At 39.9% G+C, this 16,427-nt stretch overlaps 1 protein-coding gene across 11 annotated transcripts in view; it reads right to left on the bottom strand.

Moving 5' to 3' along the window:
* Positions 1–16,427, bottom strand: part of ANK3 (ankyrin 3) — a 382,298-nt gene that overhangs the window by 109,241 nt on the left and 256,630 nt on the right. For all 11 annotated transcript variants that reach the window (XM_054206394.1, XM_054206393.1, XM_054206384.1 and 8 more), the window contains 3 exons: positions 9,160–9,258; positions 4,211–4,408; positions 2,084–2,182 (listed from right to left, as the gene is read on the bottom strand). In XM_054206394.1, the coding sequence (XP_054062369.1) occupies positions 2,084–2,182; positions 4,211–4,408; positions 9,160–9,258 (396 nt within the window). The remainder of the gene's footprint in view (positions 1–2,083; positions 2,183–4,210; positions 4,409–9,159; positions 9,259–16,427) is intronic.

Here is a 16,427-nt window from a genome sequence, read left to right as displayed (position 1 = left end):
AGAGAGAGAAGGAGAAGGGGAGGGGGAAAAAAGGAGCAGTCATTTAGCAGGGCATGACCTCAAGGATTTTGCTTTAGAAATCCAATCAATAGTTAATATTTTTCCAAGTAGCATTACCCTAAAGCCTCTTCACAGCTGCTTCTGCACAGCTGTAGCAACAATCAGCCAGAGGCTGCAGAAGGAGTTTTGCTACCAGGAGAGGGAGAAACCCCAGTGGATCTCTGGAAATCCCCTGATTTAGGCAGCTTCCCCATAATACACACAAGTCCCAGGAGATGAGGGGAAAACACACTTTTGCTCCTTTCTCATGCAAACATGAGCAGGAAGGAATAATGACTGGTTGAGTATGTAATTTCTTTTCCCTGTTTCACATAATTTAGTAAATGCTTTTAAAATAATAGACTGCAGGAAATACAACGCATGTGTGTCATATTTGACCACAAACACTAATTCGTGCTGCAGAGGTTCAAATCTGCAGCTGAAAAGGTGCAGTATCTACAAATGGAAGTATGGAATCTACCTGGAAAGCAGAATTTACCATAGAAAAGGCAATAAGCATTACCTTTAATAAAGTTTATATGCAACGATGACTATTTGTGACATTTGGTACCGATTCCTCTTGTTGCATTTACACTGCTTACTCAGATCTCGCAACCCAACACTTGTTTGCTTTGGGAGGAATACTGTGAAGCTTTCTGGCCAATTTGTTTTGATGGCCAGATATAATCTATCTTTCTTACTAGAGAAATAGAAGCTTATGTATGGATGCTAGGTTCCAGCTCATAATTCTGCCTGGAAAATTTGTTACCATATAGACAGCCAGCGAAAGAGGCAGGCAAGAAGGTAGAGCCCTGCAGTGAAGTACCGTGAGGAATCTCAATAAATATAGTCAGATGTGGTTTGAGATCATGTGAGATCATGGTGAGGTAACAACAGGAAATAAAGGATGAGCTCTTGCTTTTGGAAAGTTTTTGCTTGAAAAAGCAATTCAAAGGATACAGATCAGACTGTCAACATGGCTTACTCACAAGACAGTGTAGTTAAGTGTTGCTGTTGCTTTCATTCTTTTAATTCTTTGTATTCAAAAGGGATAAAACTGAATAGATACTTTTTCTGCTTCACAGCTGACTGATTAACATGGAGGACAGACATGGCACCTCTTCGTTTAAGGTTTTCTTTGCACTTCTCATTTGCTAACATGACTTCAAACTAGACTCTGCAGGCTGCATCCATAAGCCCTATGGCTTTTAAAAACCAGTCTGGAGATGTGTGAACTGTAGCAAGGGCAGGCTCAGTTGAAACCCAGGAAGGGAGCTGTATGATTTACTACTGGATAATTAGAACAAAAACCCATGCATCAAATGAAATTCATTTTGGCGACATGAACTGCTCCCAGTCGTATCTTGTTTAATCAATGGAATTATCATTTTCAAACCTGGCTTCTTCTTCTGTGGTCATACATTTATGTATGTGACGTTTCCTCCCAACTTAGTAGAGTATACACACACACAAACCAAATTTTCCATAGGTACTTAATTAATCTCTAAATTGTGCTAATAACTGGGTGTAGACCATCTCATGCTGATTAAAAGTAATAGCATATTGATTGCTGTCTAACTGATTTGTGATGACGCGTGATGGTGGGTGAATATCATTTCTGGGTGGAAAGCCAAAACAAGGTCTGTGAATTAAACCAAGTTTCGAAACAGGAGTTGAGCACAGTCTTCAGCTTCATCTCCTTAACAGGGCGAATTTCATCTTCCGTGCATTAAATTACAGACGAAAATTCACAGAAATTATAGATCTTTTTTTAAAATATGTTTTAAAAACTGTTTTAAAATCTGTTATGTTTCACTCGTTATCCCCACTGTATTCTCAAACTATCAATTGTTTGTGTGTTGTGATCCATTAGGGCAACAGACTTTATTATTCAGTTTTATTATCTGGTAATATCTAGTTGAAAATAATTGTTGACTTGAATGGTAGTACATGCTCTTTCAGAAATATATGAAAAAATAATCAATATAGTTACGATGAATTTTGCAGGAAAAACAAAGACAAATGTGAAAAGACCACTTCTTACCTCAGTCACAGCTTGGATTGATGCACCATGCTTCAGAAGAAGTTCCATCACTTTCATTCTGTTCTTCTTGCAGGCAATGTGAAGAGGTGTGAAACCATTCTGTAAATGAGAAAGAATATACTCTTTGAAACCATGCATGTAATGAAAAAGTAGAATAGGTCATGGAGTTCACATACAACATTCCTGTATTTTAATAGAACACCTCCCAGATTCGTTTTAGCTTCCCTCAATTGTTCATATAAAAAACTTGGAAAAAGACATATTTCATATAGCCAGTTTTAGTTATGAAATATATCGTGCACTCCAATAGAGAAATTATTTTTCAAAATTCTTAGTTCACATAAAACTATCAAAAGCTTCTTTTTTGCTTAAGGATATTCACTGTTAACTGTGTGGGGGTTTTTGTTGGAGGTTTTTTGGGGGGTTGGGTTTTTTTTGGTTTGGTTTTCTTTTGACTTTTCAGAACCGCTGATAAAAAGAGCACTTTACCTTCACAAGCTCTGGCATTTGGATCCTCTCCTAAACTAATTTTACTACTTCTTTTTTTTAAAAATTTGTTATCTCCCAGTTTACTGTAATTACAATTCTTTTGCCCTCTCCTTAAAAAAAATAATTGTATGTGCAGCAGAGCAAACATTTAAAACTACCATCTTATTTGGCATGAGATGATATGACAGAAAACAAGTAAACCAGAAAAATAAGCTGTCCAGAGCATCCACGGCTGGTACAATAACATTAGTGCACAGAATGCTGATGCCGCTCTGTATATTCATCAAAAAAACCTTTGCAGAACAATTCTGAAAACAGCTGACAGAACTGGTCCCTCGGATCTGATCAAAATTAGCTTTTTTACCTGCCATACAGGAAAGAACATCATATGCTTTTGTAATGTGAGATCTGTGCAATTGTCTGTTCCAGTTAAGCGTGAGCAGCTCCCAACTCCCTCCTTAGCAGTGGCCAATGTCCAGGGTAAACTCAGGTGTGTTTCAGGGAAAAGCGAGCTCAAGCTCCAGATACTGCAACTCAGGCTCCTTCTACTTAAAGGTCCTGAGTGGGAGTCAGGACAGAATAAAAGGAAACATTAAAAGATTTCAGGGAAAATGTAATTTGTGGCTAGGTTACCAGACTGATGGGAGGCCACTGCCAGCAACCCCGACAAGCTAAACCTGATGATGTTTTGATTATTTCAGAAGACGAAAATAAATATTACAGGCCTACAGGCCTCCCCACTTGCTGGTTATAGTGAACAAACCCCATGTATCGTAATACCTCGCCCAAAGACACCTGATGACAGGTTGATCTGACACCAAAAAAAACAGAGGGGCTGAGAGAAGGAAATCTATGGAGCCTGTGCTGTTTTCAAGAGAGTCAGTCCCACCTGGCTTGTGAAGGTTTCAGGAGCTCACATAATATTTCAGGAATTGAATGAATTAGTAGCATCAGGCTTTGAAACCAACAGTCAACCCAATTAATGTCAGAACGTAAATTTATTTGGAACAGTTATTGAAGAACAAATCAAAAAGACATTTTAAAAACAACGGATTGCAGGTATAATTTTGAGCAAAATGCATCAATGCATTCAGTTTATATGCAGTTTAATTACACTAACAGATTTTGTTGCTGAAGTTGTTTTTAAAAGTAGAAAGGCATATGACTCCATCGACATAATTATAAAATACCACAAATATTTGTTATGTAACTCATTCCTACTTTTTACTGTTTCACATCTTTGAGAGCTAATAAAAACTCTTGCAGTTTTAAGCATTGCTGATTATTTTACCTTTACAAACATTCAGAAAGTGAAAATTCTCTCCATACCAAAAACTACAGCAGTTACGGCTGCAGCTGCTTCATGTATTCAGAATCATAACGAGCTACCAGGAGGCAAAAGTGCTCTAGTCATACTAGAAATTCATAAATCACTGTTGACTATCCGTAAGCAAAGGTCTACTCTGATTGCATGATACATTATTAACACTTTGAACCTCGAGCATCCTCTCTTGGACTGCAGCAATACAACATATCCTCACTGTCAACCATCAGCAGGCAGAAAATAACTCTCAAATAAGTCTCACCGCAACATTGGAAGAATGTTTAGCTGTGAATAGCAACCCACTGTGTACTCACCAGTGCTTTGGCATTAGGATTAGCTTTCTTGTCCAAGAGAACCTTGGCAACTTTGTAGTGGCCACAGTGGGCGGCAACATGCAGCGCAGTCAGATAGTCATTAGTGACATCATCTACAGGCACGTTGTGCTGAATCAGAAGCTGAACACAGTTTAGATGATCTCCTTGTGTTGCCATGTGCAACGGAGACAAACCATTCTGTGAACAAAAAGACCCAACACTGATGGGTTATAGGAAGCTCAGAGAAATGAAACTCCTCCACGTTGTTCTTAGAGCATTTGTTCTATGAAGAATTTTACAAGCCCAGAGAGCACCCAAATTAAACTTAACATTTCAGTGTAACAACGAGGGTTCTTACTCTGGCAAAAGCCACGTGGAATTTGGAGCTTGTTTGGTTAGAGTTTGTAGGCAGTTCGACCTTAAGAAAACACTCATACCACACCAGCAATGCTCTAAAGGTAGGTTATTTCAGCCAGCGTAGCTCAAATAAGTTGCTCGAGTTAAATGAGTTATGTGAAGAACAGCACTTTGTGACTTCTAATAGTTGCTGTTTCTAAAAGCTGCATTAAATTCACTGCTCTAACGTAGCCTGCATATACCAGGCATGAGAGAGCAGGTCAGAGCATCACTGCAACCTTCTTCTCATCCCTCCACTAGTGTTTTCCTGCATTTGGGTTCACGCCTTGCACCACATTACACACCTCTGGAGACCATTCTTCCCAGCCAACATTGGTACAGCAGCAAAAGTTTCAAGTGCAACTGGGCTAAAAAAAATCTGAACAAGACCACCATGATGTGACCTACCAGCAGCAGTGGTAAAAAGTTCTGTTTCATCAGGGAAACACCTGAGAGAGGTTCTCGTTTAAGAACAAAACCTGTAACAAGAATTGTTTCTTGCACTGCTTACAATAGTTATCAACAAGCTGACAATGTATATTACATTTCCAGAGTAAACACACAGGGGAAATAATTCTCAAAACTTTAAAAGACTGACCCTATTTTATGACAAAAGATTAAAAAACATGATAGAATGAAAGAAGTCTTGTTAGCAGAGGTGCATGAGCTCCTTAAATCTCAACACAACTTCTTCCATTTGTATTCTGTTTGCTTTTTTTACTTAGTCCTTCTAATGGCAAAATTAGATTCAAGTGCAGGAGCTATTCTGGTAAAAAATAATAGCGTATAATCCATAAATGACTGACAGTATGCAGTGTTTGCCATCATGAAGAAGCTGAAACTCTTGCTCACAGATGTAGTGCCCTCATGTGACTGCAGTTAGCAAAGGCAAAGTAGCAACGTCAAACCAGCGGAGGTCTCCAGCTTTCTGAAACAGATGATTTCTTTCTTCTCCCTTCCCATGGACATTTCATAACAGTAATGACAAACATTCAAAATAAAGGTGGAAATACACAGTGAAATAATTTTTAAAATTGACACGGAAGAGGGATGGTGAAAGCAAACAGGCTAATACTGTCAGAATTTGAAAGCCATTTGCATTCAGAGCTGAGAAGCAGACATTCTTGGACACAGTTTTATCTTTCAAGTAAGATTATCTCATGGGCATCTCAACTGTGATTTATGTTGGCTTTGGATAAGCCTCTCTCCCATTCCCAAAGGCTACTACAGCAATTATCTGCATGGAAGCTTGATACTAGCAATGCATTTTAAATGTTTTCACTGTCTTCTACTATAGTTAAACAGGAGAATAATAATAATAAAAAAGATTAATTTCTTCCAGCCACCAAGTCCTCCTGATAACAGTTTATAACTGCTGATGCTTTTCAGGTGATAGTAAAAAAATCATGAAACTTTATGCACTATTCTGTTCCATTTTTATAAGAACGATCCTTCAGGTGAAAAGTATCATTCTTCACAATAAGAGCCAATAAACCACACTGATTAATGGAGTAAGAAATTGAGAAGATGACATGGGACTCCCTTATAGGAGAGGTTTGTACAAAAGAGGCTGACATTGATGGAAACGAAGGGAAGAAGCAGAGCAGCCACAAATCAATTTGGGAAAATCAGCAAGATGCTTGACAAAAATCTGTCATGGATGAGAGAAGTGCAGCAACTAGCCAGACTTTACACAAAAGAGCAAGGGACAAGGCTGGGTCCTAAAGAAGCTGATGAAGACAAAACATCATTGGAATATCGTCTTTTATTATGACCTAAACCAGGCTTGCTCTTAATTCTGTTGTAGTAGAAGATACTCTGCAATCTTACACAAGTCAGCTAATATTTCAATGCCTTTGTCTTCCCACTTTTAACATAAAAATATTACATATAACAACGTTCTCCTGTCCCATATCCATGTTGTGAAAGACAATCCACTAATGACCGTAAGAAGTGATTTAGTACTTCAAATGGAGCCAATACATAAACACTGTTATATTCCTATTTTTATGAAGATTGCTTAGAAAACACTAAAAAGTGAAGTTCAGGATTAATCAATAATGATGACAGTCATACGATCATAGGATTGTCTAGGTTGGAAAAGACCTTTAAGATCATCGAGTCCAACCATTAACCTAACACTCCAAACCAACACTAAGCCATGTCCCTAAGCACTGTGTCTACCTGCCTTTTAAATACCTCCAGGGATGGTGATTCAACCACTTCCCCGGGCAGCCTGTTACACATGATATCTTAAAAACTGTCACATGATATCTTACTGTTACCTGACACCTTAAAAAAAAACAACAAACCAACCCCGAAAAACAGAAGAGGACCACAGAGATGAAATAGAATACCAAAGGCCTGACTAGGCAAACATAAAATTATCAGTGATACATAGCTTATTTTGTAGATGTGTTAAAGGATTTTAATCAGGGAAAGTGCCATTAAGTCGGGGGGGGGGGGGGGGGGGGGAAGGAGAGAAAAAAGGAAAAGAGCCAAAAAAGCCTAGAAAAAAACCAGTAATTAAAAAAAGATGGACATTGATACACAGTCATTTCTCACACAGAAAATCATTGGCATACTCAGGACTAGAATTCAGTTTTCCTTTTGCATGTAGAAAACCCCAGATTACCCATTAGACCACTGCCTCCCCTGAAAATAAATCTAAAGTTATTCCAGGGCAAAAAAGGGTTAGCACTACACTAATCTCCAGCAGGAAATAGCTATTAAACTGCAGTCTGGTTATTCTTCTGAGTTTTATATAATATGAGAAAACTTTGTGAAATTCAAATTCTTTCAAAGATGTGCCCTATTTCCAATAATATATGACTTAATTTGAAGAAAATGGAGCCACATATTTTTGCAGAGGACAGTACAACAGTTTAATGCCAAATGAACGGATTCATTTATGTCATTCAGAGGTACCCCTGCTTCTTATCTCACCTTCTGAAAACAGTACAATTAATATATCAGAGGGAAACTCAGGAAGACCTGCACTTTCTTTTGTTCACTTTTTAACACATAACATAGCTTTCCCTCTTTCAGAGAGGAGGCTCCCATTTGGCCAAAGGTGTTTATATAAGCCTCTGCAGGTCCCCAACCAAAGTGTGTCTTTCAGCCTTAGGCTATTTCAAACCCATTCTCCCATGTTCTCCTCTGCCTGATTTTGGCTAGTGACCTCTGGGCCAGGCTGTGTGAATCTCCTCAGGAAGAACAACAAATTCAAAACCCACAGGCCTTGAACAGCAGGGTAAGTTTAGGTGTAACACCTGACAACACGAAATCTGTGCGACAAAGAAATATAGTTTCTTAAGAGAGGTTCTCATTTATGACAGTGGAAACCAAAGCAATGGTGTTTAGTGTTTTTTTTTTTCTTTAAGTATTTACTTGAGCTACCGGAGAGTGTGGAATAGCCTTACTCCTTGGAGTATGAGCTCTAGGCTCTGAGAGTGGCAGTGGTGTGGATACGCACCCCAAGGGGCTCCTAGACAGCCCCCTGCTGTCTCCCCCTGCTCGTGAAGTTTGCGAGTCCATGGAAACTCCACATGCAGAGGATGGGTGGATCCTGTCTGTCAGATTACCCATGACAGCACTTGCCAGTGACTCACTAGGCAGGGGAAGGCTGGTGCCAACCTCCCCAAACAAATGCTAAATATATTCCAATAAGGGGGGAAAAAAAAACAAAGAAGAGGGAGGAGAAAAGCAGAATATAGAAGGGCACTGAGACAGAATAGGACAGGATGACAGAAGAGAGAAAAGAAATAACAGAAGGAAACAAGAAATGTTGTTGAAATAATACTGCTTGCAGACTGCGAGAAAAAATGTAGTGGAAGGTTATCTTGGGAAAGTACCTCAACAAACTGCACAACCCAAATGTCAGCCCTGAATGAGAAAGTCATGGATTGTAGTGGTGTTACAAAACAGACTGCTGCACTGAGATTTAAAATTAGCAGTAACAGCACAGCAGAGACCACCACCACCGGAAGAGTTCTGGCAAGTGCGTGCTTTAATGCCAGCCCTTGGGTCTAAAACAATCTGCACCCTCTGGCGCAGGTGATTTGAAATTCCCATGAAGAATTTTGCATGATAAACTGCAGAGAGATAGAAAGTGGAGAAACTGGTAATCAGCCCAAGTCCTAAGGAAATATGAGCTGTCTGTGCAAAGAGACATTGCTCTATTTTTATCTCTTATCTCTAGTCTAGCCTTAGGGCAATTTGGTGCAAGCTGAAGATATATTGTAATCACCATGTATTTATTTCAGGATAGATACAGAGATTTTCAACTACCGAAATTCTGAGGGATAGGGTACCATCCATGCCTTTTTGCTTGGCGCAGAAACCTTTTCTTGTGTACCTCAATTTAACACATTTTACATACGCAGACGTGTGCTACATACGGCATTCACTTTGGAGATCTCCCACACAGTTACTTTAAATAGCTATGAAATAGGAAAGTTATTGTCAAACCCTTAAATATATGAGACATACAGAATTACATAAAAAAGAAAAAAAGTACAAGGATTATCTCAGCAGAAAACAGTACCAGTTACCTTCGTTTTGGAAAGAATAGGGGCACCACGATCCAGCAGCATTTCTACAACCTGCTCGTGGCCACTTCTTGCTCCACAGTGGAGGGGGGTCAACCCATCCTGTGGGACACAAGCATTATAATCGATTAGTTTCGGACACAGTAAAATCTTGTGCACTTTCATAAAGACCTATGATGTCCTAAGAAACTAATTAATTCCTTTAGGATGTGCTCCTACACAACTGGACAGCTGAACCTGTTTATTCAAATGGACAGAGTACATTTTGGCTCTGATTTTCTAAACATGTAAACAGTCATATTGAATTGGTGCTCATGCAGTGAGCTGCTTCCAGGCCCTCACGGTACATGCATAAAGTGGTAAATACACATACAAGAAAAAGATGAGAGGGCTCTTCAGGTACTTTTTGTCTGCATGCCTTTGAGAAAACGGGGTCTTTCATTTATCAGTATGCATTAAAGTTAATGGATAGTCCTTTTGTCTGAGAGAAAAAAAAATAAAGTTTTTCCTACTTAGACTTTTTTTATTACACAGATTTTGACAGGTGTACAGCAGATGAGAAAACTATCTTAATCCCAGGTGATAAAATTATGTTGGATTAACTTCTGTCTCTCACGGAGACCGTACTTGTGTGATTTCCAGCTGAATTACTGGTCTAGAGTCAAGGCATACTGTCAATACCTCTTTTAGAATAGTTTGCTTAGTAATAGCTATCATCATATCAGAAATACATTCCTTAAATAAGGGGAAGACTCTTTTTAACATTAACATTAACAAATCAAATCCAAACTGATTTGATTATTCTTTGACTTGTACCGTGTTTACAATGCTCAAATAACCTGCTGCACACGAGTGCTATGATGCAAGAGAGCACATATGCCTTGAGTAATTGCTAGTAAAGTCCCATGGAGTTTTCCAATGCCATGACGTAGTGCTTGTTACAAACAGTAATGTCATAGTTTCAAGAAAAATAAGGAAGAAAAAATAATGTTTTCAGAATTAGGAAGAGCAAACATTGAATTTGTTACAAGCAAAACAAATATGCAGGAGATACTGTCACACAGAAACAGCGTTGTATTTTCACTAAATATGTCAAAAGAGAAGCCTTTATAAGAAAGGACGAAACTAATAAAGAAGAAAGATAAATATTTATTAGTTTTCCAAATACAAGTCATAAAGGAAGGGGCTTTTCCCAGTGTCTTCCAGCACTCTGATAACACGTATGTTGTATCGTCTAAAATATGTATGTCACATCATTTTAATAAAAAGGATTATCTAAAATTCCTTCTCGCACATCCTGTGCTTGCTAATTCATGCACATGCACTTCCTCTCTGTCTGTCTCTGTATGGTAGCGAGTACTATTAAGATACCTCCTTAGACATATTTTCCATGCCTAATTAAAGTATTTTTTTCTCGATATTTCCTAAACCATTACACTCTAATAGAACATCAATTTAAGGCCTGCAAGGTGTAGAGGGCAGCCGGGGAGAGGGAGGCAGTGATTCAGAGCGCCTTACACTCTCCTGCGTCTACTTTCTTTCCCTCTCCTAATGAGCCTATAAAAGATAGCAGACTGAAATTGTTGTAACTTTTTTTGCTAGTCTCATTTAAAACTTGTATGGTTCTCATTAGGCATGTTCTTCCACTTAAAGTAAGGCATATGTTTTTGATGTAGACGAAGAAAAGGTTTTGGTTCAGACTTAACTTGATCAGGACTCAGGGAGTCATTTGTTCAGGCAAGATGAACACAGTTTGTCCCACTATGTTCCTACTGGCATCTCTGGAGCTGATGCTACTGTCTTTTCTGCTTCTTTCTGTTATTTCAGCCCGTGAAGTACAGGGAGGGGTATGTTGTTAAAATGCTACTACACAAAATAAAGATGTATCACTCAAAACATATAAGTAAAGACAAAGAGAAAAAATATCAAAACCCATGAATAGTACGTTTATCAGCTGAGTTGCAAATGTTTTGCTGTAGTTTCACAAGTGTTTAAAAAACACAACGTGTATTTCCCATACCAGTAGTTTCCACAGGCAAGGGCATATCAAGTACTGAGCAGAACGCAAACAACTAATATAAAGATATCGCACACACTGAAAAACATGTATGGGAAAGACGATAAAAACAAGCAAGGCAAGGTAGCTAGAGACCTGTACGGCAGGAACTGAAGATCATGTACATTAGTTTGTTCTTTCTTTTTACTTCCTATAATTATCCTATTCTCCAGGCACATCAAAGAAAGATAGGAAGATCAGGCACAAAACTGTAAATTAGGGAACATTTTCCAGATTTCATTCCCCCCGAGCTCATTTCACTGGCGTACCATGGATAGTACATACCAAGCTTACAGAGAATAAGACACATTTGAGCATCTTCATGCACTAGACCAGACCCTTAAAAGCTACTCCAGTGCTCCCCAGAGCACAGTGTCCCAACCCTGTCACGGTGCCTGCCCCCGCGAGCTTATGCCTACAGCTGACAATGTTCCCGGGGCACAGGAGGTGGCAGGCAGTCATGCTTGGCCAGCCAGAGCTCGTTCTAGTCCACACAGCAGTCACTACCACCAGATGCTTCGCATGGTGTGACACAACATTACAATGCAATGTAGGTGCTTGTTGGGACAGACGCTCTAGCGCTATTGTTAAGATAATGTCAGGACTCCCACTGTAAAGTGCAAACACACTTGAAGACAGTTCATTTAGCTGCAGAGATCTTTTTTTGGTATTCTGAAAAGGTATCGTCTATTCACCTGACTTGGTTAATTGCTATATGGCATTAAAAGCACATAAAAGATCTAAAACACAGATCACAGAAAGATTTTGTCTAAAAAAAAAAAAAAAAAAGAATCTGAGATTGAAAGAGAGTGCTCTGAACTCAGCAAGACTTCACTGATTTTGTCAGGAGATTTTCTAGTTGCTTATTTACTGTTCATATAGACTATACTATGTGAAGCGTAAAATACATTACATGTATTAGGAAACAAACTTGCCTTAATATGATAGCCTGCAGTGGCTCAGAAAAACCATTACAAACGATTATGACAATAATCTGCAGATTAAGGACTCTCTAAGTATGCGCTGACATGATAAATCATATCATCTGTATTATCTATCCCTCCAGAGAGCCTGAGAGCAGCTCCAGCAAAACCAGGAAGACAACAGGAGGAGTTCTGCTTAGGCACGAGCTTCCCATAAGCATTGCTCACCCACATCTGGGGCTGCTGCTCTTTCTTTAGCTTTTATTCCAAACACACAGAGACATGCCACAAACAAATGAGATCTCAGCATTTTTTCTGGTCCCTGTTGAGACTCGGATACCTGTGTAGCTCCCTGATCTTGTGACAGTGGGGTCGCAACTGGCTTGAGGTTAGCAGATGACAATGCAGGCAGCTGAGCCTCCCTGCTGCAGTGTTTCCCTGCCACCACACGTGGCGCTAAGGGACCCCTGAGTGGCATGGGTATGCACAGACCAGCCTCCCTGTGCTCCCCAGCTACCCCTTCCCTGTCATGCTCACCCGGGGTTTCCCTCACATAACGGGATCCTCCAGGGCTGTACTCCAAATCCATGGTAGCCACAGTGCCACAACTCTCACACCAGTGAGTGTCAGCTTCAACCCAGTCTACGAACGACGAAATTAAGCACAGCACCCGGTAAAAACTTTTTTGTGATGCAAATATTCGTCAAGAACTCGTCAGAATTTGAGCCAAATCCCAGAACCTGTCCATGGGCTTGGCAGGAGTGTGACAGGCACTCCACTCCCCTGAGCCAGAGGTAGAAGACGTGCTTCCCCAGGGGAGCAATTACTGCTGCTTCCAGGGTTTATCATCCCCATCGCTGCTTAGGGAGCCTCCCTGCATGTGCTTCAGCCTAGCAGGGCTCTGTATCTCATAGTCCCTCCATGCTCAAAGTCTCCTGAATTCTTCACTTCATTGGCACTATTGCAATTTGCCCCTTCTGTACAATAGGGCAACAAAGAAGGTTTGTTCTTTCTACACACGAAAAATGCACCGAGAGTGCCAAGTCAGTGTTATTCTTGTAGTTATTTCCTATCTTAATACACGTGGCTTTTCTGGAGCAGCTTATGTATGATCTGATGCATCTTAAAAGACCATATCCCACATGTTTTCATGCAGATATGAGTGCTGGCCTGTTATTTAGCTGCAAAATCAGTAGAACAAAGATTATAAACACTTGCCGTTAATCCAAGCTAAAACTTGCTTGCTGCCTGCTTCAGACAAATTCACTTTGGCATATACAGTGTTAGACAGCCAAAGCAAATCAAGCTAATTTAATCAACCTCTCTAATTAAACTTTATTTTTTTTAAAGTCTTTTCTGGAAGACAGAGAAAAAATAATTAGGGCAACATTCAGTAAACATGTTAAGTGAGGCATTAATAGGTCTTTGCTTAGAATGTTAGTTAAAAACCTTAATGATAAAAGCTGCCCCGGATGGACAAAAGCAGAACATTGTTCTTGAGGAGCAGCCTTAAGAATTCAGAACAAAGCCCCAAGTACCAGCTGCTAGACATCTCGCACAAAAAAAGGACAGAGAGAACATAAACAGCGGGTTAAAATAAACAGCCCAACATAAGCATGAACTGAAACGAAAAAAAAAAGAGATGGCTGAGCCTCAAATTAGTTGTAAGATCATTTTTGGAAATAACCTCATATGCTCACACGTCATCTCCACTCCTAACTAGAGTTTGCAGGTATGCAACAATATTTACGGTGTCAGAAAATCCTAGTCCTGATGAATATAGAGAAACTGTGTGTCTATGCATGACTTTTACAATAATTCCATCAGGATAAGGATTTAGCTCTTCACGTTAACCTTTTGTGCAGTTCTTCAGCGCTGCAGTTTCCGGGACCATCTGCCAGCAGCAAACGAAAACGCTCATGGAAATGACTAAGGAAAAGAAATCATTACCCCAACGTATTTAATATGCAGGAAAGGCTTTATGTGAATTTATCTATAAAACGAGCATGTTTGTTAAAAATAAAAATAGACATTATGTGGAGCATATTCCTAATAGCCCAATACAGAGAATGGATTGCAGAAACAGATCACAAAATGCCAGCTGAATAGCTAAATCTGTCCCAACTAAGAGTCAGCATAGCAAATCCTGGCCCTGTAAGGGTTCGGTCAACAACACAAAACAGTATCTTCTGCATGGTGAATTACAGACCTGATACAGGAGAAACAAATACCTAGGAATTTCTGCCTTTGAGCAAAAGAAACAAGCAATTTTCAATAATTTTTGTCCTTTCATATGGGTACAGAACCTTTACCATTCACCTTTAAGGAGGTATTTTGCGTTCCATAACCAACGTTTGCATTAAATAACATCATGGTGTCCAAGACAAAAACTATTTTAATTAAACAAAAAAAAATATTTTGCTCAACTCCTATCCACAAAAATTCTGCTCATCTCTTTAAAACCTCAAAAAAAAAAAAAAGAAAGAAAAGAGGGTGGGCTCTCAGTTATAAATCTGGTGCTATGAGCCTCACTTATTTTCACGTGCAAATCCCATCTGTTTATCGAGTTGTGTGTGCATTCAGCACCCGCACCTGCCCTCGCAGAACACCACAAGGCCGGGCTCTGACTGGGCGTCCAGCTGACAGGCATGACTTGATACATGGATCAGAAAAGACAGCCTTGGCTGCTCTTTGCCTTTCAGTACATCCAGTAGTGGCGATGCTGTCGCAAAAGGATATGACTGAAGCTTTTGTCATCCAGTATTTTTTGTAAGGCCGTTCTATGTCTGGGACGTTAGAAAAAGGGTGCTTAAAAAAAATGAAATGACAGCAAAGTTGACATGCTGCTATTGTTCTGCCTTGGAAAACATTGGGTCAGGTAGGAATAACAAGAGAGTTTTAGCATGAACATGCATTGCAACAATTAACCTTTGCTATTGAATATGAGAACTAGGCAGACAGTCCTGAAACAATGTTCTTTCTTCATCTAGCACCATATTACCCCCAGCATTCTATTGCTTCTCCTATTGATTTCTAAATCCTTCCCAATCTATTCCAGCGATGCTCTTCCCTTCTCTCAACCATGCAGCTGTCTGCTCGGTTCTGTGAGCCTCCTCGGCAGAGGCACATGCCGCCCAGACCACAGGCTGGTAAAGCCTTGCCAGGATGAGTCAGTGCTGCTGGGAGCAAAACTTCCACTTAGTCACTAACTGCCAGAAAATGATGCCTCTGGCAATGCCAGAGAAGTGCAACGATGAGTGCCACACGTACAGCACAAGCAGGAGAAGTTATGCAAATCCCTTCTGACTGAAGGAGTGGATAGGTGTTTGGGGAAACAGGCAGTCTCTGGGGGAAGCCAGAAAAAACAAACCACCACTTCGTGAACCACGCTCATCCTTTGCCTTTTGCCTCACTGGGAAGCTCTGCCAGATTCAGGAGCTGTTAATGCTTCTGCCCTCTTCCTGGATCCTGTTTCCATCCCAGCCTGTATTTTTAGTTACATAAATTGTCCTAAAGTCTGACCCTGGAGCCTGTGATACAGAAAACGAAGAAGCAGATCACAAATTTTCAGAACTAAAAGAAAAGAACAAGCTGGGCTCTAACTATTTACAGCGGTGGTCCCCAACGTTTTGGCTGCGGTGGGCCATATAAATGCTTGCAGAGAGGAAACAAACAGTCACTTGTCACGTCCCTTTCTCCCTGCTCTGACCAAATGCGCATCTGTCACACCACCAAAATGTGGCCCTCCCCACCACATGGTAGACCTACGCCCCTCAGCCTGGCAGCCCCCATGTAGCACGTAGGAGGCTGATATTTCAGTCCAGAAATTATACCCACTGCTCACATTATCCATGAAAAGTCATCCTTTCTGTCTTCCCCAATTAGAAAAACCAGAAACATTTTACAAAGAAACCATGAGTGAATTCTAAAGGTAAAATAGAAGAACTAAAGAAAAACATGTGTAGAGAGTAAAGAGATGGCAAACTAAGCTGACCTAGTTTCTGAATTTACCACAGAAATAAAAAATACGAATGTGCCTCAACAAGCACTGCAGGAAATCTCAGAGACTGCTGAAACACTGGAAAACCAAACAGAAACCTGCGGATACATTAATAACTGTAGGAAATAATATTCTTAGGTTATGTGTTTGTTTTGTTTAGAATGATTCTGGTGGAAATTATACAGAATAATTAAAAATGGAAGATGGATAGGTGATAAGCTAATATTTCAAGAAAATGACAACTGTCAAAAAGTTACAGGCACAGCTCCTGAAGTTTCCCTCACGTGCACAG

The sequence above is a fragment of the Rissa tridactyla genome, chromosome 6, assembly GCF_028500815.1.
Source record: "Rissa tridactyla isolate bRisTri1 chromosome 6, bRisTri1.patW.cur.20221130, whole genome shotgun sequence".
NCBI lineage: Eukaryota > Metazoa > Chordata > Aves > Charadriiformes > Laridae > Rissa > Rissa tridactyla.
This window is presented reverse-complemented; position numbering and strand designations above follow the sequence as displayed.